General features: G+C 40.2%; 1 protein-coding gene across 6 annotated transcripts in view; it reads right to left on the bottom strand.

Moving 5' to 3' along the window:
- EFHC2 (EF-hand domain containing 2) overlaps positions 1-25,393 on the bottom strand; it is a 328,021-nt gene that overhangs the window by 93,961 nt on the left and 208,667 nt on the right. For 5 of the 6 annotated variants that reach the window (XR_008426009.1, XR_008426008.1, XM_053917521.1 and 2 more), the window contains 2 exons: positions 22,577-22,682; positions 9,264-9,356 (listed from right to left, as the gene is read on the bottom strand). Coding sequence is in view for 4 of the 6 variants with exons in the window: in XM_053917521.1 (XP_053773496.1) it covers positions 9,264-9,356; positions 22,577-22,682 (199 nt within the window). In the remaining 2 variants the exon portion in view is untranslated. Of the gene's footprint in view, positions 1-6,485; positions 9,357-22,576; positions 22,683-25,393 lie in introns of those variants that run through there. The other variant, XM_024580017.3, reaches the window with a different exon arrangement.

Below are 25,393 nucleotides of genomic sequence, written 5' to 3'. Positions count from 1 at the left end.
CAGAGAACATGGGAACAGGCCAACTCCAAGCAGAGTTTGACCTCATGAACTGGATGGATTCTATTCTTATAGGGCAGATCCTTTCTAGCTAGTTTTGGTGGGCTTTTATTGTGCATGTGCAAGTAGTTGTATTACTTTAAAGCTACTGCGCATGTGGTCTCCCATGAGTTTCCTTTGTGCAACCAGAGAAGGGGTCACACAATGTTACTGAATGGACCCCCCCTTCTCCTGGGGTCCCCCTGTACTAGGTTCACCTTGCCCGCCACCAGAAAATTATAGCCCTCCATGTCAGAGACTGATGAAAAGGAATTATTTATTCAAAAGTTATACAGGCTTAAGACTAATGACTTAATGTCTTCATTAAAATCCCAAAGTCCCTTAAAACATCCACAAACACACACAGTCCTTCCTTCCCCCCTTTGACTGATCCAGGGTACCATATCTCAGGAAAAGAAATGGAAGTCCGTGGCTCAGGTAGCCCCTAGTTCTTCCTAGTAAGTGCTCAGCTGGTAGGCCTCCCTTGGTTCCTGGCACCATCAGCTGTGTTGCCGGGATCTCCAGTTCTTCATCCAAAACCACATGGCACCTTCTCATGGCCCACCAGCAAGGGTCCTTTCACCCCTTTCCTTCTTGCAGCGTCTCTCCTGCATTCTCCCAAACTGCTAAGAGAGAGCTCTGCATTGCTACTACATCTTGCTTTCCAGCTTCTTAAGCTGCATGGCAAAGGGAGATCCAAAGCCACGCGGTCTCTCTCAGCTAAAGCCGCGTGGTTCTTGTCTGCCAAAGCTGCGTGGTGATTGTTGTCATGGCTTCCGCGCCTGGGCCAATCTTCCCTGCACCAATCTTCCTCTGCAGCCCCAACTCCTCCCACAATTGGCTACACTTGCCAGCATTCCTATATTTTCAAGCTTTTCTGGGCTGCCATAGTAAGTCCCAGCAGGCATGGCTGTGTGGTGTGGAGCCAATCATCTCCAAGCTCTTTTGCAGGCTCTGTAACCAGGGGGGAGTTGCCTCCCAGTTACATCCTGGGTGGAAGTCACTCCCATAGCCCTGGCTCAAAGCATGGCCATAGCTACTTAACATATCTATGAAACCAGTTAAAGGCTATAGATATGTTAAATGACCGTTCTAGAGGTTATCTGCAAAACTGTTGCTATGCAAAACATCTCTCAATGGCCCTGCTCCATGTGTCCTATCCCCCAGTTCAGATTTGTGGGGGTGAGGATATCTCATATTTTTAGTATTTCCTGGACACCCTGAGTTCTGGACCCTGTTACAAATCCTTCTTTTGGGGGGCCCCTGGCTGCACCCTCTTACAAATGTATTGAGAAAATGCTACAAAGAATGGCAATTTTGCAGCTTATTTCATTAGTATTAAAACAAACAAGCAAGCAAAATACAACCAGAGCCACTGAAATAAAGAACAAACTGACAGTAACCAGAGAGGAGTGGGGAGAAGGATAATAGGAGAAAATAGGGAAAGGGACATCAGGGAAAATGTATAAAGGACATATGGACAAAGCCAAACGGGGTAGGTTCGAGGGTGGGAGGCGGGGATGGGGGAGGGCGGGGGGGGGGGGGCAATGGTAGGGTGAAAACAGAGACAACTGTACTTGGACATTAAAAAAAAAAATGTACTGGGACGTGGAGGACCTGAGCCACTGCCTATGCTGGAACAAAGAAGGTATGCATCACTGGCTAAATATCTGACCATGAGATTCCCCATTATTAGAAAAAACTAAGGCATAGACGTGGGCATCCTGCTGGAAACTGGTTGAATCCACACTGCCCCTCCCCTCCCCATTAAGCTTTTCCCAGAAACAAGGCCCATAAATTTCCTGGACTTTCTGTCTGGGAATCAGCCACCCCCAATTAGAGGACATTGTCTTGCAAACACCTGTACCCAGGACACCTGGGGCAGATCAGCAGGGTAACCCACCCTCCCCCGGAATCTGCTACACACCCTTAAAAACTCTTCTACCCTTTCCCTTGCCGCTGTAGTCTGCTTGGACTCAGCCCACCTGATCATAGTGCCCGGCCTCGGATAAAAGCCCTAAATTGGACCTTTTTGGCTCCTGGTCCTTTCTTAGCCACCTCGGCTACGTAACAATTAGAATCAAAGGAGGAGACAAAAAGGCAGGGGAAAGCAAAGGGGAGAAATTTCTAGGATGAGGTGGGTTGGAGCAGAGCAGAGGTCCCTGGAAAACAGGGCAGATCCCAGGTCCAGGGAAACCCATCTCTGAATCCTGCAGAGAGGCAGGGGGCAGGAAGGGTGCCAAGGCAGCAGATTAAAAATACCATGCCTTCTCCAAGGCTGGGAGGAATTGACAGAGCAGAAGGCACAGTGCTTGGGGCACATTGCACAACAAAGGCAGATTAAAGCAGCCTTTGCTTTCCTGAAGGGAGGGGCTGCTAAAGGAGGCTGCTGCCTGGGGCAAACTTTAAGCAAAAACAATGTGACTGTGAGAAAACGTGCAAGCAGTCACTCAGGACACTGGTGGGGAGAAGCAGGAAGCTCATAGAGTGCCTGCATGAGCTTTGGGGCTAGATGCCCAACCCTGGACAAACGGATGCATGTGCACCTATGTGTGGTTGGGAAACTTTTGCCCTGACTAAAGAGAGTCAAAGACTCTGGGGAACTGACAAAAATGGTGGACACTGAACACTGTAGGAAAAGCTGGGTACCCACTGGCTTCCTGTGCATGTGGAATTTCGAAAGGGTCTTTTAAGAGCAAAGGCACAGAAAGGCTCTCTCTCTCTCACTGGTGCTCTCTTGGTACATGCACTTGGTACAGAGAAGTCACTCTCTTGGTACATTGCTTTGGAGTTTGGTGCAAGCTGTCTCTCTGGTCTTTTGGCTTTTGGACGTTCTGGGCCTCTGGCCCTGCTCCCCACATGATGGGAGAGCTCATGGCTCCCACCAGGCAGATGTAGGGGCTTAGACCCCACATGGATGGGAGCCCACTCCTGGAGGCAGAGTCCCACACTGGGATGTGTGCCTCCCTGGGCTCCAGCCTCTGGGACACTATGATCCAGTAATGCATGGCACATGGGTCCTGGACTGTTCCATGGAGACTGGGAGCTGTGTACCCCAGGTCCTGAAAGAGAGCTACTGTGAGAAGATGGTGACTCTGAAACCCACAAGTGCATATTCCAGACACGTTGGAGATCAGTTTGCATTACTGGCTTAAGGACAGATAAGGAACTGGGGAACTTCTGGGCATGGTTTTAGCTTGCAGTCTTTTGGGGAGCAAGAGAATTTCTAGATCTCGTGGGAGAGAAGGGTTCAGAGCAGAAGTGCTGTCAGCCCTCCCCTCCCAAGGTTGGAACCCTCTTAATAAAAAACTGTTTCCTTCAACACTAATTGTTGGGTCATATAAAAAGGCGCCAAGTGTCCACAGCCCAGTTTGCACTGTTACAGATGTCTATCTTCTTTTACACATACTTCTTTTACATTGGTGGGTACAGGATAGTTAATAATTAACATTTATAGCACAGAGATGGTATTCGGGGAACTAGATCACAATGACGGTTTCTGAGGTTTTTTGCTCTGGTAGGAGTAGGTGTGCCGAGGGGTCTGGAAAAGATGACTTTGACATGGAAAAATACAATAGGCAGGTTCACTTAAGGTAAATAAAGATTAACCTTTGTCAAGAAAGCTACAGGCCTAGGACATGACTACCTGGCATGACCCGCTTTTAGTTAGGAAGTTTTATGTACTATCCCATGCGGTTACGTTAAGTGTCTGTGTTTGTAAGGCCTACCATGCAGGCCTCCCCTGAGCTTGTCAGGTTTAGTGTTGGCCCTTTTTTTCATCCATGGTTTCCCCTTTTGGTCATAAATCAATCCAAAGGATGCACTGATGACCAACCTTTTGTTTGGATAATGTGGTCCCACAGTGCCAGGAAGGCTCATCCCTACGAAGTCTTAGTGTCATGTCAGCATTTGTCTTGCTGAACAGTGGACAAATGGGGATGGGGCAAGACCATAACCTTGGATGGAAGTTCAAATCTGAATTTTTCTGAACAGGGAAGAAAAGGGAAAGGCAGGTAAAGAGGAGACTGTCAGGTCTTACATGCCTTCATTAAGAAAAAAAAACATTCTGCCCTAGCTCATGTAGCTCAGTGGATTGAGTGTGGGCCTAGGAACCACAGGGTCACTGCTTTGATTCCCAGTCATGGCACATGCCGGGGCTCCAGGCCAGTTCCCCAGTACAGGGCACATCAGAGGCAACCACACATTGATGTTTCTCTCCCTGTCTTTCTCCTTCCCTTCCCTTCTCTAAAAATAAATCTTTTAAAAAAAGAAAAAAAATATTCTGGATCATTTCTAACCTATGAGCTGTCACATCCAGGTTTTGCTGTCTGCCTTACTTTTCTGTATTTTCCATCTAGTACAGTGGTCCCCAACCTTTTTGGCACCAGGGACCGGTTTCATGGAAGACGATCTTTCCACAGATGGTGGGGGTATGGTTTCAGGGTGATTCAAGCTCATTACATTTAAGCTCACCTGCTGTGTGGCCCAGTACCTAACAGGCCATGGACTGGTACCAGTCTGTGGCCCAGAGGTTGGGGACCCCTGCAATATAATGTTACTTATAGTTTGAGGGCACACCATACACCTCTTCAGTTTTCACGATCTGACCATGAGATGGGTTCCCATTTACTAGTGTTGTTGTTATTACTATTATTCTTATCATGACCCATCTACTTCCCATTGGAAGCACTCAAGTACATTCATTAATCTGATTCCTGCTAGTTATGCAATTGGGAACTGTAACTAATGTGTATTCAAGGCCAGGGCTGTAAGAACACAATGGTGTAAATTACAATTACCATCCAAAAATTTCCAAAGTCCTGGGGGACAATAAGAGTTTCACAATTTCCTTCGCCTCAGCAGCCATTATAGTAGGCCATATTTTAAAGTCACTTCAGCTTCCATCTGAATTAATATAGTTAGTAGTCCTTGTTGGGTTAGGGGTAAACACATTCCTATTATTGGGTTCTAGGGTTTATACATACAATTCCTTTTTCAATATTCCTTTCTACTAACCTTCTAAAACTTCTCCTGCCCTTCTTAGTCTCTTTTTACTGATTCAGATATAAGCAACTTATTAGAACAAACTATTTCCCTTTAACTTCTGTCAAAAACAGACACATCCCTTTAAAAGTCTATATTCTGAACCTAAAAAGAATACACATGTAATCAGAAACATGACAATTTGTTATTCAATGGATTCTGCATTATTAAACATCATAAATATTTTGTAGAAAACTCTATTTCATTAAGTTATTAATAAGACTCCAACAGCTGAACTTACAGCAAAATTAAAACTCATGGAAGAAAGGGAGAGCGAAATGAAAAACAAATGGCAAAGGCTATGAAGCAGTTCTCACTCAAATTAAGATAAATAAATCCAAGTTGGAAAGGCAAGCATTTTGGTTGTCTTTTTTTTTTTTTTTTTGGAGAGATTTAATTTTTTTCATTAAGAATTGCCTGGTATTTGAAAGATGGAATGGCAATTAAAGTATCTTAAACTCATGACTGAGTTGTCCATAAAGGTTGGAAGCTCTATGAAACAGCACACAAATCACACTGACCAGCTTAAAACCAGTCCTATTCCTTTAAAGCATATTGGTGATTCATACAATCCTTATTTACAGAGACAGCACTGCAGATGTGCCATCCCTGTCCTCTACTTTTGTAGCTTCCCACAGAAGCAAAGGATCGGGACATGGCGGGAACTTGAACACAGGACCCCTTTCAGAAGTGAAGCATCTGTTGTCCAGGAAGATGTGGTGCTGTAGCTCCTTGCCATAAATGACCAAGTTCCAAGGTTCTCAAATTGAAACTCATCCCACCAACACTTGTACATACCTGGTCCCCCTAACTCCTTAAAACCCTGCAATTGCAAGCCATCAGGGACTTCAGGCATTTCAGCAATAGCTTTCCCATTCTCCTTGTATGCACTAGCAATTAAGAGACTCCAATTTCTCCACTGCAATTCTCAGCGCCCAGTGTTTGGCTCTGCTGTGCACTGGCAGGACAGACTCTTTTTCTGTTCAGTTATATCGATAACCCTAAATAACCAAATTTCAAATAGCATAGCATACCAAAAAGACCAATAATGCTATGTTTAACATTAATTGGATCAAAATTAATACATAAAATAAAGTTGGCAAAATGTTTAAACTATTCTAATAGTTGAAAGGTACAGTGCTCTTCATCTCCTTTCTACTGTCTAAAATTTTAACTATTTCAGTAAGCACTAAATCAATCCATAGACTCATCCACATTACTTTTCAAACAGGTCCAAACAGTTCAAATTGTTAGGTTAAAAAGGGTGGGTGAAGGCAATTAAACATTGGAAATTAGTCATCTGCCGACAACATCCATACTTTACAAAAATGACTCAGCAAACCATTTAATGTGAACTTCAACAGCTTTTAATCAGTTTCTTAATGAAAAGATTATTTGATTTGCGCTTTCAAATGACTTTATCAATCATTCCCACGGTTCCAGGAATACTAAAAAAACAATTTGTTCTTAACACAAAAGATTTGGCTGTGTTAACCTTCAACTCACAGAGACAATCCAACAGGCAGCACTTGCATTCCCATTAAAGTGAGAAAATGTTAGGAGCTAAAAATATAAATATATACAAAGGTTGTAAAACTTTTAAAAAGTAACAAAAAAAGAAGTATTACCCCAGAACAACAACAATAGTTGGGATTTTTCTTTGTCAGAGGAAAGAGATGAGGCAGAAATTCCAGCAGTCTTTCCCACCTCCCCCAAATTTTTGAGTGGCAGGATTTATTTCTGCTGAAAACCAGTTATCTACTGCTTGAAACCTAAGCAGAATTTATCAGCATTTCGGGACCACCTGGGATCAAGGAGGGGGCGTTGCTGGGAGATTTCCAGATGGATTATAGGACAATTCATTGATATTTACATAATGAGAATAAATGTTTTTCCTAAGAGAGCATTTCCGTTCAGTGCCTTGAGACCACCAGAAAAAGAAGGCAGCACAGAAATTCTATTACATGAGTAGTCTTTGTTTTTATAGCTTTAGCATTTATTAACTAGTAGGAGCTGTTTATTGGGTCATAAACTTTACTAATGGGGCTATTATCTCTAAATTTTAAATCTCCTTCCGTATATGGCTTAGTTATAAAAAGAATAATTATTTAAAGTGTTTGTATGGCTGCAGTGTATCATGTTTATCAGCATGATTCCTATAATGGGCATTTAATTGCTAATTGCAGGCTTGAACTTCGAATAACCAGGCCAGTGACACCCATCTATGCAACAGAACAAACAACTGTCATCCTACAAATTCAGGAGCATATCATTGGTTTGCTTGCTTTTCTTTTCTCCTCCTACTTCTCAAATGAATTATATTACAAGCCCCTACAAGGGCTAAATTATCTACATATTTAAAATCTTGAGGGAAAGACAACTGACTGAAGAGTTGAATAGGTAAGTGATAAATACGTCACCCTGAAAAATTCCAGGAAAAGTATCATCCTTCTAAAAGCTTGTTTTCTGGGGAATGAAAAATCTTAAAGTGACAAAATGGCTTGGCACTGTCAGTTGTATTTTTTTAAAATCCTGGGACAAAAATCAAGTAGTCAAAATTAGATTTTGTGGGTAAATGGTTCTAATATATAAATTGGGTATTTTAGTTTATTGGAAAGTCCCATGGCACCTATTCTAACAATGGCACATATAGAACAATCCTAGTTTTGTATATAGAAATAGTTTATTGATTAACTTCAATTTTAAAAACTGAAAGAGCCATTGTTATTGAGCAAATTAGTATGTGTGAGTGCCAAGAAGCCAACTCATTTCTAAGCAAGAAGCTGCAAATGTGGAGTGAAAGAATCATGAGCTAGAAGGGCCCCTGAGCTATCATCAGTTCCTCTTACTCTCCTCAGAGCAGTCCCTGAAAGGTAAATGTCAAAGTCCTTGCTCCATAGGCTTCCATTGTCTCTGAGAACATCACATGACTTGATATATGATACAGGGCACCCAACATTGAAGAATGGGGTAGTTTGGGACAAACTTCTCTGAATGAATTCTCAGAGGTCCATGATCATGAGTGTTAATCAAATATATACTACAAAAAGTTCTTTTGAGACTTACAATGTATAGGCCTAGAAGAAAAATACAAATAGAACTAGAGAAATGCAGGAGAGAAATGCTGTAGACTTAGAATATTTAAACCTCTGGGGTAGGTGGTATGTGTGTGGAGAATGAACCAAAAAAAAAAAAATCTTTCAAAATCTTTAGCAATCACATTCCTAAATATTTTAGACATAATACATTTTAGACATAATACATTTTAGACATAATACACATGCATATATTCCTAAGTCAACAAGCTAACTTTAGATATAAAAAGGGCATTAAAATTTAAATACTGCATGTTTCCATTTCTCTCCCAAATTTGTATGCACCCATAAGTGTGTTGTAGGGAGGGGGCAATCCTTTTCTTTCTCACAGCTTTACTAATTTCAGAAAATAGATATCTTCACTGTAGCAATTTAAGGGTTATTTTGATATGATGGGTTGTTACAAAGTTTAACTATATAGGTAACAAATGTGTTAAAAAGATTTCAAAAGCATTTAATAGAATCACAACTTATTGCTCTAATATAACTTGATTTTATGTTGCCATGTATAGCTATCAAAAGTCATTTTCTTTATGTGTTGTAATAAAACAAATTATGTTGTTTACAAAATTACCATAAGATTCTTTGGTATTAATAAATCACAGATATGGTTAAAATGTTTGATGTTTCCTTAAATGACTTTTTTTTTACTTTTTTAAAAGGATTTTATTTTATTTTTAGACAGAAGGGAAAGGAAGGAGAAAGAGAGGGAAAGAAACATTAATGCGTGGTTGCCTCTGGCATGACCCCTACTGGGTACCTGGCCTGCAACCCAGGCATGTGCCCTGACTGGGAATGGAACTGGAGACCCTTTGGTTCACAGGCTGGCACTCAATCCACTGAGCCACACCAGCCAGGGCTGAAAGACATTTTTAATAGTGCTGGTACATTACAATATAATATGATGTTCTGAAAAACATTAAAATGACAAAAAGAGATTAATTAATCCAAAAGAGCTTATGGATTTCAATTCAATATCAACCTTGATTCTTTTTTCTTTTTAATGAGATTACATCCACTGAAATAAAGTTGGCAAAATTAGAACAGGAAGCCAAAGGGAGTTGAGCAAAATTGGCATGGTTACTCTACCTGTAAGCCATACACGTCCTTTAAAAATTTTAAATAGTTAATGTATTTCGAAGGAATAGGTGATGGCATACCAATCCACACATCTTCACATCTCTAGAAAAAAAAGTGGATATAATTAAAACCACATCTCAAAGTACAATTTCGTAAATGCAACATTATCTTGTTATATAAACTCTTAGCGAATAGTTTATTTTCAAAGCAGACATTTCTGTAGCCCACTTTTGGATCACATTGACTTTGTGGTACACTGGGTTCTTGTGCTTGATTCTTCATCCCTTCCTGTATTAGAATTATACACCCATTGCCTGTGAGATGTGACTTTGCAGCACCTTCCATGGAGTTGATTTTCCTGTCCCTTTGTTATGGTCTCAGCCACCTGACTGGCTCTGGTCTATGCAATGTTAGCAGATGTACCAAAGGCCTTAATCTGCTGGCATGATTTGGCTTGGCCTCCTATGCCTCTGCCACAGCCATGAGAAGAAGAGGGATCATGAGGCTGCTGGTCAGAATGACACAGGCCGAACAAACCCAGCTGACCTACAGGCCCATGGTGAAGAAAAATAATTGTCTGTTATTGCAAACCACTCAAATTTAGGGGTGGGACTTTGTTATGCAGCATTATTGCAGTGATAGCTCCTCCTATGCTTCATTAAGAACTCAATTTTTTTAAAAATCCAAACTGCTGGCTATACTGGCTGCTTGGTTACTGTTTCTTCCATCTAACAATGGTAAGGACTGGATCATTCACAATGCTCTTGGGGATAAGTTACTTTATATGCACCTCATACATACGTAGTATAAAAATATACATACATATACTTTATACATAATATGTATGATGCATATGTGTGTATATATTTGCTAATTTCAGAAAAATAAATACCTTCACTCTAGAGAGGTTTAAAAATAAATATTACTATTATTTTTTATTTTTAATCCTCACCTGAAGATATGTTTTTATTGATTTTAGAGAGAGAGAGAAACATTGATCAGTTGCCTCCTGTATGCACCCCGAACAGGTATCAAACCCACAACCTAGGTATATACCCTGACCAGGAATCAAACCCGCAACCTTTTTGGTATACAGGACGATGCTCCAACCAACTGAACCACCTGGCCAGGGCTAAGAATTAATTTGATGAGGTAGGTTGCAACAAAATTATGTAAGTAATAAACATGTGTCAAACACATTTCAAAAAAATCTTGTATACATAAATCTATATACATGCCCATTATGTCCATACGAGGTCTGTCCAGAAAAAGTCCAGCCATGGTTAATATAACAAGAATGGTTCACACAACATAAATGTAACCTGGCAGCCAAGGAGAGTGAACTGGAATATGCCTGTGTGAACAATGGTGATGCCATTGTACTAGTCAGTGGGGGTGGTAGATGCCGTTGAGGGAGCGTGTGTACTGTGTGCCTGTCGCATTCAAAATGACTGAGTAGAGCAATGAATCTGCATCAAATTTTGCATTAAGCTTGAACATTCCTCCACAGAAACTATTTGAATGATTCAGAAGGCCACAGCTATGGGCAACTGCTGATTGGCAGCTTCATTAGAACAACACACCAGCTTATGCCTCACCATCTCATGCAGTTTTTTGGTGAAACATCAAATCACCCAGGTGATGCAGCTCCTATACAGCCCAGATTTGGTGCCCTGCAACTTTTGACTTTTCCCAAAACTAAAATCACCTTTGAAAGGGAAGAGATTTCAGATCCTCGATGAGATTCAGAAAAATATGACAGGGCAGCTGAAGGGTACGGGGACAATTATGTGAGGTCCCAAGGTACCTACTTTGAAGGGGACTGAGGTGTTACTGTCTTATGTACAATGTTTCTTGTATCTTGTATCTTCTTCAATAAATGTCTCTATTTTTTCATATTATATGGCTGTATACCTTCTGGACAGACCTCATATCTACTTTTTATTTATGCTGCAATGGTCAATTCATATCAACATCAACAGGGGGGTGGGGAAGCCCATAACTGTGTCTGCTTATATTTCTATTTTCAAGGTTAACTGTTTAATATAAGAGGTGCTATATGTTGCCTAAAGCTAAATTAGTATCCAAAGTCACAAGATATCACAGAAACTTAAGTAAGGACTCATTGATTCTATGGGATAGAATTGTGGAAGTAAACTGATTAAGTGATGTTTCACTTGGGCCTTATGGAATGAAGAGCAGTTCAGCAGGGGATTAAGGTGATGAAAGCTGTTCCAAGCATAGGGAACAGCATAAGCAAAAGTTTAGAGACATAAAAATAAATTTTTGAGAAAGGGTAGGTAGCCCAGTGTGGTTTGGGGCACATAGTACAAAGAGGCAAGAAAGGCAGTTGGAAGGAAACTCAGGAGCTTTTGTGCCAGTTTATTCTTTATGCTATGGTTGAGGAAAGTCACTGGTGAGTCTCAGCCAGAAAAAATCTGATTAGAAATTAATTACATAACTCATTGGAAATATGAAGAATGAAATGAAGGAGTAAAATCAGTATGGAGGTTATTGCAATAATCCTGTGGAGAGATGACTGTGTTATAACCAGAGCAGCTGAAGCTGGGATGGATAAGAGCCACATGTGAAAGATTTTGCTACAGTAGAACACACACAATACCTGGAAGGTGACTGGTTTGAAGTGGTCATAAAAGAAAGGAGTGGTGTTATGGGTTGAATTGTGTCCTCTCAAAACAATAAAAAGATGTGTTGAAGTCCTTTTATTTCAGTAACCTCCAAGCTTCTGGGTTGGTAAACACATGGAGATTTGGAGAGAGTGGCCTTTCTGGAGAGGGCCTGGAGCTCCTCGCCCTTTCCCCGTATCTTGCCCTATGCATCTCTTCCTTCTGGCTGTTCCAAACCAGTAATCTAGTAAGTAAAATGTTTCTGTGCATTCTATGAGCTACTCTAGCAAATTAATCAAATCCAAGGAAGGAGTCATGGAAACCTCTACAGCAGTTGGTCAGAAGCACAGGTGACAACCTGGACATGCAAATGATGTCTGAAGTGGGGCAGAGGCAGTCTTGTGGGGCAGTTAGGGCTAAGGCACTAACCTGTAGAATCTAAGGCTATCTCTGGGTAGACAGTATCAGAATTGAGTTGAATTGTAGGACACCCTGCTGGTGTTGAGAATTGCTTGGTATGGGAAAAAAACCCACACACTGGAATTGGTACCAGAATGGTAGCCAACCCTCAATTTTAGGGAGATTTCCAATTACTGGTTTAAATGGACTAAAAGGAATCAAATTGGGATCCAAAGGAGGGTAGGAAGCAGCAGGTAAGACTTACGAAACTTGGAGAGGGATCAATAAATTAAAGGGAAAAGATATCTCTTCATAATTTTTGTCTGTAATTGGGTCCATCTACAGGAATCACATGGTCAATCACTTTGTAAAATAAATAGATCTTTAAATAGATCTTTGGTGACATGAGAAATTCTCATACTACCACTGCCTAATTGTTCTAATAAATTCACAAATGTTCCAAACATTACAGAATATTTATGACAATCTGGACAGTGAGTTAAAACATTCTTTGTCTTCACTGACCTTTTATTCATCCTACACTACAAAAGCAAAGAAACCTCCAGTTTATATTGTATTCCCAGCAGTGCCTGTAAATTTTAAGTGGAAATAACTGCATGGTAATTTTGCAACAGGACAGCTCAAACACAGTAGTCCATCCTTCCCCCTTCAAAATGAGGATGAGTGTGCTTGTGTTTCTGAAAACACCCCCCCCCCATGGTGCTTGTTGGAATCTTAAATATCTTTGTGGCAGGCTCTGCCAGTGCCCTTCCCGATCCCCTCACCCTCTCCACTTGGCTCACACCAGCCTGACTTCCAACCACCAGCACCTGCATTCCTTTGCCTGAGTGCTTTTCTTTGGCCTCTGATGCCCACTTTGTCTGCCCTAGTCGCAAGTGCCTAGGAATTAATTCCTTCCTACCACTTCAGGAGCAGCCCTCAAATCATGACTGATGGGAGTTGATGGATGAATACCACAGCTCCTTTGCACTTTGGTTGGGACCTGTCAGCTATTGGATCCCTGTGTGTCTTCTAGGAATTTAGCTCCAGTCATCCACATTTGTTACTGGTTTAATAATATACCCCATAAGCTCCTTTTCTTCCATTTCTCACTTCCTCACTCCCTTACTAGTGCTCCTTTCACTTTCCCCCAAAACCATTTATACTCCTATCATTGTCTCCAATTTGGCTTCTAGAGGAAGTCAAACAAAGGCATTATGCAATTTTACATTTATCAAAACTAATAAAAGTCTATGAAAGTCACAGCAGAGCTTGGAACAAAGCAATTTCCTGACAAATTGTGAATGGATCCAGAGTTTCCAATGTGACTTCTAGATAACTCAAGAGACAGTGCCCAAATTAAAAAAAGATTCTATTTAATAGGAAGCATAAAGTATATGTGCCACATATCATTTTACAAAAGGAATAACTATGAAGTACAGAGTGAAATTCAACCACAGTGTAAAATTATGACTCTAAAATGGTTGGGAATCTTTGTCTGCAAGAGGGGCCCATGACATCTTATAAGCTGGCTGTCACTAGAGCTACTTAAGATGTCAAACAAGTTGGCAATAGCTTACTTGTTCATCAATGGTGAAAGAATATAGCTGCCAATCTGTAAAATCACATACCCTTGAAATGGAAAGCAAAGATGGCACTGGATGGAAACCCAGCAAATAGCAGCTTCCCAGTGAGAATAGCAAAGCTGTGAGTGAGTTCATGGGTCCTGGATTTATTTGCTTTGACATTTTTAAAAGGAAATTTAATTGGATTATGTCTCCTTCTAGTTTAAAATTTTCTAATATAGTACTGGCCACCAGATGCATGAGCGGAAAAGATTGGGAGCCAATTACATTCCATGCTTCACTGAAACAAGGTTATTTTTATTCCTCTCAAATGTAAGATTGATAGAGTCATGTTAGTGATTTTACTCTGCTACTACCCTCCACTCACTCAAAAAAGGATGCTTCTACAGGGAATATTTACGAACTTGTAGAAAAGTCCAGTAGCGTGTATGGAATTGAAATTGTGGTTTTATTGAATATTCTTCCTTGTAATAGGTTGACATGACCTTGGAAATAATCAAATTAGGGTGGAGGGATGGGGAGAAAAGGCATACAACTGTAATTGAATAACAATAAAAATTTAAAAAAAAAGAAATAATCAAATTAAAGTTGACAAAATCATAAAAACAGTAAAATTTCAGTAAATCAAATTAAAATTAATTTTGGAAAGATAATTCACAAATACTTGTCAAGATAATCAAGGGCATTCTGATGACATAAAGAAAAGCTCATATGTCAAGCCAGGAAATTTGCTTATATTCCTATACATTTCTTTTAAAAAATTATTGGAGTGACATTGGTTCACAAAACCATACAGGCTTCAAGTGTACAACTCATCAAAACGTATCTGCACACTGTATTCTGTGGCCATTGTCCCACAATAAAGTCTCTTTCTACCCCCGTTTTCCCCAACTTTGTGCACCTCCACCTACCCCCACCCCACTTTCCCTCTGGCTATCACCACACTGTTGTTTGTGTCTCTGTGTTATATATACATTTTTTTTGCTTAATCCCTTTACCTTTTTTCACTCAGCCTCCTCAACCCCCCTCCCCTCTGACAACTGTCAGTGTGTTCCATGTATCCATGTCTCTGTTTCCATTTTGTTCATTAGATTCCACATATAAGTGAGATCTTATGGTATTTGCTTTTCTCTAACTGGCTTATTTCACGTAGCATAATGGAGTTTCCTCAAAAAAATTAAAAATGGAACTGACTTTTGACCCAGCAATACTACTTCTAGGAATATATCTGAAGAAAACCAAAACACTAGTTCAAAAGAATATATGTATTCCTACGTTCATTGCAACATGATTTACACCAGCCAAGATCTGGAAACAGCCCAAGTGCCTGTCAGTAGATGAATGGATAAAAAAGCTGTGGTGCATATACACAATGGAATACTACATGGCCATAAAAAAGGAGATCTTACTTCTTTGCAACAGCACTGATGGACCTGTAGGCTATTATATTGCTATACATTTCTGTCTTTACTGTAATGACAATATTTCACAATTGCTTCCCGCTGCCCCAGATAAAGATTCAATAGAGTGTAGCTAAAACATAGGTGCAGCTTCTAAGCAAGAAAACTTTCCTTAAAACTGCATTACAAGGCAACTAAAGTTTTCAAGGATTCATGGATTTTTTTTTACCTTTAGTGATAGACATACATATGATTCAAATAGACATCATCCAATGCTTTAAATCCAAGTGGATTCCAGCGGTATCATTTCCTAAGTTTATTGCTTGTGTTAGGTAATCAGTATGTGTTACCAGTTATTCTTTTAAATCTAGTGAGAATTAATAATATTTTATTTCAACTGTTAAATTAAACCTCAAATATCAGAAATAACTGTTTATTAAAGTGTTGGCACTATCCCCTAATTATATAGTCCTTACCTTTAGGAATGCTTTTGAGTCTCAGGTTCTAATCTATAAATTGGGAGTGACACATTCTCACAAGGTTGTTGGGACAATAAAATGTCACAGGGCATTCTACCCTCTAAATACCAAAGGGGTATCCTCAACAAGTAGGGTTCCCAAAAATGTATCCCAAGGTGCACCCAACTGCCCCCTACTCCCCACTGACAAGGCTATATATCATCCTGTTCTGACACAAGAGCTTTAGAGCCATTTGCTAATGCTTCTGCAGTTTCAGTGCTCATAAAATGAAGCTACATCCAATTTTTCTCAGAAACATTCAAAGATTAGATGCTAGTCACCCGGTACAAGTTATAAAGTTTGTATGAGAACCAGTTTAGTGTTATTTTTTACAATATGACTTCTGAGATTAACCAGAGTGGCTCTAAGCAGTCGGGCCCATTTTGCCAGTTTTACAGCTACCATCTGTAAGCAAGCACAATAGAATAGAAAGGGTGTCTCTGGGCTGTGGTAGTGCCAGGACAACATGCTGAGAACATAGATAGTCACATAATAGAGTGAGAGTTAAATTACAGTCCCAATGGCTCACCATGGGCTGCTGTGGTGGCACCTGGCCAAGGGGGCTCCTGAGAATCCAGGCTATATGCCACAGTCAACAGTCATGATGGGTGACAATGTACATGCACCCATGTAGGAAAATCTCTCAGCAAAGGGCAGCAGGACTAATGAAAGCTGAGCTAGCTACAATCACAGTCCTATTTGCACATTTCATTTGCTTATTGTTGGATCCCAGTGCTGTTAGCTGAGACCACCTAACCATTACAGGTAGGGGAGCCCCATCTGAGTCTGGGGGCCAGTCCTGACACCCAGCAGACCAAGAAAAAAGCTATTAGTTGGGACCTGGCCTTATACCTTGGCTGTGGGACTTGTTTACCTGAGCCCCGGTCTTTATTCTTGGTAACAGATTACACTGGGTCATTCTCCAATTGCCCATCAAGATCCACTTTCTACCCTGCCATTTTCACTGAGCTCCCTGCCTTGAGGCAAACCCCTATGGATTGCATCATTTCCTAAGCTTCCTTGTTCTCTGGCTTCTGGGTGGATACAGCCAATGGGAAGCAGCAAGAGATCAGGGTATTGATTCCACTTCCCCTTCCCCTACTTACTCCCTCCCTGCCTGGCCATGGTTTGGCAGTGGCTACACTGCTCTACCTCCTACCATTGCTCTAGCTCCTCTACTGGGCTTCGATAATACCACCCACCCACCCCTGCTTCTCTAGACCTAGTGATGGTAAAGCTTTCCCACGCTTGCTAGTCCCTCAGTGCTCCACTGTGCTGACTGGTTCTCTTACCCCTACCCACTCCTCTGTCACTAGTCTCTTCATTAAATCCATATTCCTGATTCCTTTGAGTGTGCTGGGTATTTCTTGATGGAACCTCACTGGTATAGTGACTTAGCCTATTCTGTCCCCTGAACAGGGCTAAAGGCTTGGTTCAAGCTTGCTGACTAGCTCCCTCTGATTGCTGAATAATAATAAATTCAGGATTCTCCACCACTGTGCTCCATGTTTTCGAGAGACACCTGCTGGAACTCCCTGATGCCCTGTCCTTCCAATCTCATGTTAGTCTCTGGTTGGCTGACACCTGTGGACTTACCCCTCTTTTTTGGACCCTCCCTGCTCACATCATTCACCTCAATTAATGAGGCCACACAGGAAGGTGTCCTAAATCCCCAACCTTACCACCAATTCCACCCACTAATGCTGATGCAAACAGAATTGCTGCTGAATCTAGTACCTAGGCCTGCTTAACTTTAATCAGCCAAGAAGTCTTGTTTCATTTCTCAGTAAGATCCTGAGTTCAGGGATAAGATCTCGAGGATACCATACAGCCCAGGAGTAAAGACATCCAAGGTCTAAGTGGTGGCTGGTGCTAGTAACTTCTACAGAGCTGTTCATGGCATCTCTGGAAGTTCAGGCAGAACCAGCCTGACCAACTCATATACTGAAGGACGCAGGCAGTTGCCCAATCCCTGGCCTCCACACAGGAGCTCAGCAGGCTTGTTCTCATCAGAACTTGAATCTTAACACATCACACTCCGGACTGGGTGACTTTCAAAACCTCGTGGATCTTGTCCTAAAGTCCCACATGTGACGTTTTGGCTATGGCAGACTCCCCAAATCTTGGTGATCAGCAAAGACCTATGTGAGAGGTTTTCTCTGTCCAACTGGGTCTCATGGACCTACATATCTGGTCCAACTCCTGCATGCCCTCTTCTGGCATAATCACTCCCCTGTAAGTTCCTGCCACAGCTGCAAGATTAGACAATAACCGAGGAGCAGGGGTGGTAAAGAGACTGTGCCACACTGCCAAGAGCCCAGTTGGTACCAAGAACAATCATCAAGGGCTTCAAGAGTGGTTGGTTGACAAGCTGTGATGTACCACCCAGAATTCCCTTGAGGAAGGACTTGGTCCAGCTTCTGGGAGTCCCCTTCAGAGACTGCTTTTGCTGCAGAGCTGTCTCAGGTGCAAAGAGCTATACTGTCCAAAGTCATACCTCTTCTTAAACCAACTCACCAACTCAGGACAACTCTGAAGGTTGTTCAAGTTCCAGAGCTCCCTGTGGGTTGGAGGGCTGTTTTTGTGCCTGCATTACATCTCAACTTGTCCTTTTGCCTACTTGTGTGTCCTTCCTCTCTCTTCCACAGGCACTGATCCCAAGGACACTCCCAAATAAACTTTCTGTACATTAGACTCTATCTGCTTCCTGGAGAACCCAACCTGTGACAGGCTCTGACCTAGAGTATTTCAGGTAATTAGACATTAACACTGAAGCACACTTACATGGTTCAGGAGATACTATACTTTTCACTACTGATTCTACTGTATGAACTATGCAATATTATGCTCAGCCTATTCAAATTAAATATTTTCACATGGACTTATAGGCCCACTGGTAACATTCTCAAGCTATCTTTTCTTTATGAAACAGCAACAGACTTAGGAGTACCAGAGTGCTGCAGACTCGTTATTGATTAAACTGATTAGGTACCATTTTATACTTGTTTCTTTTTTCTTTAACTGGCTGAAAAGAAATGACCCTTTCCAAATGTCTTCCTCAGACTCAACCACTTGGTACTTGTTCAGCAGAATTGATAAGAGAGCCTAAGAGTAAAGCTCTCACTGCAAATGAGTAACAACTGGAAGAGCCTAATGCTGAAGCTCAGACCCTTTCCAATGCAACATTTCTGTTCTGTACCTGTTCTAACTCTTACCTTTATGGAGAGAATCACTGATCTTAGTCTTGGAAGTTGAATGTTAAAGGCCCACCCCCCTGACTTGAGGAAGTAAGACATCTCCATTTTATAAAAAAATAATAATAGCTAACATTTAAGCCCTTACTATGGAACAGGTATTGTGATAAGTGTCTTACATGTATAGACTTGATCCTCACAACCACTCTGATGGAAGTCCTATTCTTATCTCCATTTTTGAGATGGGAAAACCTAAAAGGTTGAGTAATTTGTACATACTCCACCCAGTTAAAGTCAATCATCAACCTAAGGATTTGAACTCAGATTCATGTTCCAGACTTTCTGCTCTACCTGCCTCCTTAAAGCACCTGAGCTCCAAGGCTCATTAACTGTTTTAGTTGACAGAGTAGGTAAGAGATGAAATGAAGGAAAGGCGGTTAAAAGGAGAGTGGCTCTCTGAGCTTCCCACACAGTGACTCCTCTTCCAGTATGGGTGGAGATCATTTTGTGGGTTCTTAAATCAATTTAATGGGTCGTGAATTACATTCAAAAGAGAAAGAAGGGGAGGAGAAGAGGGAAAAGAAAAGAAAGAGATAAAGAAAGGATGAGAGAAAGGAGAAATCAAACAGTACTACATGCAGTTAGAATAGTATTGTTTCATAAAACTTTTGTTTCACTATATATGTGCATGCTGGGTTTCTATGAACAAATGTCTTTCTTACTGTGGGTTATAGTACTAAAAGATAATTAAATTTCATTCAAACTGAATCAAAATGAGGAAAATCAAAATTAAAGTAATAAGACACCATATCTTTTCAGAGGCAAAAATTTAGAAATAACTTGTATATCTATCAAACAGAAATGGATGAATAAATTATTCTATATCCATACTACACTTGTTAAAGAATGGCTTAGGTTTATACATACTAGAGAAATTTCCCACAATTTACTATTCAGTACGAAAAACACACTGTAGATAAAATGCATGTGGTATCATTTACATCTTAGTACAGTAGATGATGAAACCCCCAACATACACGTAAACATTTGGGTGGTGGATTGGGTGGAAAGAAAAAGGAGAGAAGTAGAAAGTAAGGAAAACAACAACAAAGGCAGTTGTTAACTAGCAAAAATAAGTACGTGTATCATTTAGGATCCCATGGGAAATAGAGGACATATGCAAACTGTGCAGTTGAGAAGAGTTTAATAAAATGACTATCTACAAAATTGTTGGAAGTGTTTAGAGAAACCAGTAGGACATCCTCCACCCTTCAGGGACTGTAGCAGCAGAGTGTCATTACCACCACCTGTGGATGAGGGGGCCACATAAGGGCAGTTATCAGAACTTGAAGTGGGATGCTATAAGGAGAAAATCTCCAGACAGGTGCTGCTACGGACCTTGGTAGGGGGAGGAAGTCAACCTATTGTGACTGGAAGGCAGGGAAATGATTTCTTTCTCCTACCACCCTCCACTCTCCTGCTGTTGCATTCCATTAGCCAACCCAACTGGAAGCAAGAGGGCTCAAGCCCCTCTGATGCAGCCCACAAAGGTCAGCTGCCTGGGATTCAGAGCAAGAATAAAGGGGCTGGAGAAAAGTCCTAATGGGACAAATGGATGGTATCTAAAACAGAATACTGTAACATTAAATGAAAGGGAGGATATAAACTCCATCTATCATTTTTATACATAAAAATTAAATATTTACATGGATAAAAATTAAAAGGATACCAAATGACAGTATTAATTTTTTTGTGATGGTATCTTGGATTTTAGTTTATTAAATCCAATATTTTTGATAATAATTATGAGATCTGTTCAGAAAAAGTGCAGCCATTGTCAATATAGTGAGAACGGTTTGTGCAACACTGACGTGACCTGGTACCCAAGGAGAGTGGACTGGAATGTGCATGTGCAAACAATGCACACAATGACGACTTCACTGTACTAGTCAGTGGGGGTGGTAGATACTGTTGAGTGAGCATGTGTACTGTGTGGCCGTCACATTCAAAATGACTGAGTGTGTAGAGCAACAAATCTGCATCAAATTTTGTGTTAAGCTTGAACATTCTTCTGCAGAAACTATTCAGATGACTCCGAAGGCTGCGGCTATGTGCAACTGGTGATTGGCAGCTTCATCATGACAATGTGCCTACTCATGCACCACATTTTGTGCAGCTTTTTGGCAAAACATCAAATCATCCAGGTGACTCAGCCCCTCTACAGCCCAGATTTGGCACCCTGTATCTTCTGGCTCTTCCCAAAACTAAAATCACCTTTGACAGGGAAAAGATTTCACACTATTGATGAGATTTAGGAAAATATCATGGGGCAGCTGATGTCAATTGGGAGAACTGTATGAGGTCCCAAGGTGCCTATTTTGAAGAGGACTGAGGCATCATTGTCCTATGTATAATGTTTTTTGTATCTTTTTCAATAAATGCCTCTATTTTTCATAGTACATAGTTGGATACCTTCTGGACAGACCTTATATACTTGAAATATTTTTTATTTTTATTTGCAGGCAAACAGACCTGAGTTAAACTTCTGACTCTATCAGACCCCTGCTGTTTCTCTAACTTCCTCATCCCTAAAATGGGAATTCTAAAATACCTACATCCTAGGATTGCTATGCCCAGCACAGAGCATAGAACATGCTGAGAATGGATATTTAATCATGTTTGTCTAAGAATAAAATTTATAAATGAGCAAGTTAAGAAAATGATGGAGCCAGAATTCACCCCCAGTTCTGTTTGACTCCAAAGGCCACCACTGTCTCCCAATCATCTGGAAGTTCTAAGGCTGCCTGACACTCCAGAGTAGCTGCATGCCTGAGGGAACTCCCCAAGGGCAATAGACCAGTTCAGGCCAGAATGAGCTGGTCAGCAAAGACCAGGAAGAATAAATGCCTCCTTTCCGGGAGTATAAACCCATGACATTTGCTTTATCAAGGGACTTTCCCAAGAAAATCAATTTCTGGAGCATGTTAAAATATAAACAAACCACCACCCACCCACCCACTCCTTAGAAGACAATTGGTCCAAACAGATCCTAGAGAATTCAGACAATTCCACAATGTTGAGAGCACCATCTGATCACATGAACTTTGTTTTCCCTAACAAAGCATTTTTCTACTAAATTTTTATTTTAAATTTGGCACCACTGTGAAATGTACATCCCCATACTGTATTGTTTGACCAAGGCAAACCTGTGTGCACAGCCATAGATACACTGGGGAATTAACATATTCACCATTTGAGATTTGCTCTTGTGGTTAATGTGATGTTACCAGAATCCCTTGATAACAGTGTTTTTATCTATTTATAACTGTAACCTATTATTCTATCTTCCATGTAATTGGATGTGACTGAGGTCAAAAAAAATTCAGCTGCATAAGAAAAGCCATGCGCTTATAGAACAGATGTTCACTCAGCATGGAAAGTGAATTAGCCTTTAACACAAATACCCAGAAATACATAAGTGCTCTTTCCATAAACATGGATGTTAATACTTTACATGAAAAAATAACTTTAAGGTAAATAATATTAAAAATGCAACAAAGGTAGCACAGCTGCTTTTTAAAATAGGTGTTAATTTTACCTCTTTCAAGGGTGATACTTTTATTAATTCAGGCAACTGATTTGTTCTCCAGTTCAGGGCAGAGAAAAATGACTCATAATTGATTTGTTTTTCACTGTCTTCAAACCTGAAAATATAATTATAGCATATGATTTGATTCAATCTGCAGAATTCAGGACCAAAATGTCAGTTTAAATGCTACCATGAAAACATAATATCAAGGATGCTTTAATATCTGATATTTTTCTTATTTATTATTAGTTGATTATCTCTTTCCAACCCTTCAGAACATAAACTCTTTGTGAGCAGAGATCTCACACACCTAATTCACCAAAGTATCCTCAGTACCTAGATCAATGCTGGCACTTAGAAAGTGTTCAATAAATATTTGTTGCAGTTGCCACAGAAACAAATTAGTGTATTCAGTAACTAAGACTATTGCTATATTTTGCTAATAATGTTTGAAGGTCTTTTTAGTTAAAAATGGTTGACAGTATATGTCAGTAAAATAAAATGTCCTTATAGTTCTTAAATTGCATGCCTTTTAAATCTTTAAGGCAAGCCTGGATTCATTTTGCCTAGTATATTTTTAGGAAAAACAAAAGGCATCTTTATCATTTATTACAGTAGTCCCCAACCTTTTTGGCACCAGGGACCAGTTTCATGGGAGACAAGTTTTGCACAGATGGGGAGGGGGGAGTGATGGTTTCGGGTTCATTCAAGTGGATTACATTCAAGCTCTCCTCCTACTGTGAGGTCCATTTCCTAACAGGCACAGACTGGTACCAGTCTACAACCCGGCCCGGAGGTTGAGGATCCCTCATTTATTATGTAGCCTTTAAAAGGGGTTATTTAGATCCATATATTCTATCATAAAAATGTTTGTAATATGTTGTTGACCAGAAATGAGGTTATAAAATAAAATAGCATGTAGAGTTATGCTCTCACTTTAGGTTTATACTTATATAAAAAGGCACTAAGAAAACCTAGTAACAATACATTGAAGTATTAAGAATAGCTATCTCTGACAAGAGAAATTATAATTTTTGTTTTTCCTTTAGACTTTCCTGTATCATCTGAATGGTTTTAAATTTATAATCAGAAAAAATTATGCCCATTTTCATTTAAAAAATGATTATACTGTACCATAAAAGTATAGGTCAAAAACAGTGAATCTATTTGACTATTATTTCTTAATTATGGACATTGGCATGAATTTGTCCTTAAGTTTTAGCCATTAAGACCCAGTAATGTCAACACAATTGCTATAATGACCTAAACACAAAGTATTTCTTTGTGTTATACCTCAAATATCATTTATTCCAAATTTGACCACATTCTACCAATTTTTGAAGCTAAATATATACTGCCTATGTAACACCATATTTTGAAGGAAGAGACAAATGTGGTCACTAATGCACCCTGCCCCAGGCTTCTGCCTTTCTCTCAGAATATCCAACTCAACATGCCCTCCCAAGCAGCAAGTGAGGTACACAAGTTACTATTGAAAGGATGAACAAAGGATAATTATAAGAAAACTCAGTGATGATAATAGTAGGAAAATAATATACTTATAATTAGTCAAAAGATTTCTCTTTTTTTCTCAAAATATTAAGAAAATAGTAGCCCATATTTATAAACTAATAAAAATTAGCAGCAATAAGTGAAATGTTACAAGATGTCACATAAGACTCATCAATCTAAACAAGATAGAATAAACAGAATGATCAGAAGAGGGGAAAGGGAATTTGGTAATACTTTTGTGTACATTTTCTTTGGCCAAGGATTCTGGGATACAACTCCAGTATGCTGCCCCCTACCACTGTCTATCCTGTGAATTTTGGCTCATTTCACTTGTCATTTGAACTCCTTGAAAGAACATGCTCTGTTTACGGAAATATTTGTAGCCAAAATGCAGGACCATTATGTCTTTTATTTTGTGTATGTTTTGGGAGAAGAACTAAAACTCAATCGATTAAAGATGTTTTGTAAGAAACCTTCCTCTGTATGGAGCCTCTTAAGAAAAGTATGCCCTAATACTCTGATTAGGAGCTGAGGTCAGAGAATGAGATCATGAAGGGCTTTTGACTTTCATACTGAGGAAAACTAAGAACCACTGGAGTACATTGTACAGAGCTGTAATGGGATCTAAGTTCTATTTTCTAAAGATCACTCTGGATGATATATTGAGAATAGAATGTAGGAGGCAAGGCCAAAGTGGCACGAGCAATTAATATTCTTTTGCAGTAATACAGAGGAGAGATAGTGGCAGCTTAAATGATGCTGGTGGCAGTGGAGGTCAGTGAGAAGTGGTCAATTTGGAATATATTTTGAGTGTAGGATTTCCTGAAAGATTTTATATAGTGTATGCAACAGAGGGAGAGAATAGACTAAGGACAACTCCAAGGGTTTTGCTTGAAGAACTGAAAAAAAAGAGAGCTGCCCTGAGATAAGAAAGACTGCAAGGTTTACAGATTGGGAGAAAAGATCAGGAGTTTGTCTTCAGATATGTTACATTTTGATGGGAAGTGAGCAGTTTGGGTATATGAGCCTGAAGATGAGGGAGGAGGTTCAAGTTGAAGATAGAAATGCGGGAGTCATTAGCATATAGATGGTATTTAAAGCCACCAGACTGGGAGACTGGATGAGATCACCAATACAATATGCTTCTCCATCTGTTCTTACTGTACAGGATTTAATTATCAGTAAATTCCTATTACATCAATTATAGGAGGCACTTATTTAATCCTACAGGTTTCAGAAGTATAATATCTCAGTAATTTGGGAACCAGTCAAGAGACAACCATACAGATCTAGGATCACAACAAACTTCCCCCT

Source organism: Desmodus rotundus, chromosome X (genome assembly GCF_022682495.2).
Source record: "Desmodus rotundus isolate HL8 chromosome X, HLdesRot8A.1, whole genome shotgun sequence".
NCBI lineage: Eukaryota > Metazoa > Chordata > Mammalia > Chiroptera > Phyllostomidae > Desmodus > Desmodus rotundus.
The sequence above is the reverse complement of the archived record's forward strand: the minus strand, read 5'-3'. Positions and strand labels throughout refer to the sequence as shown.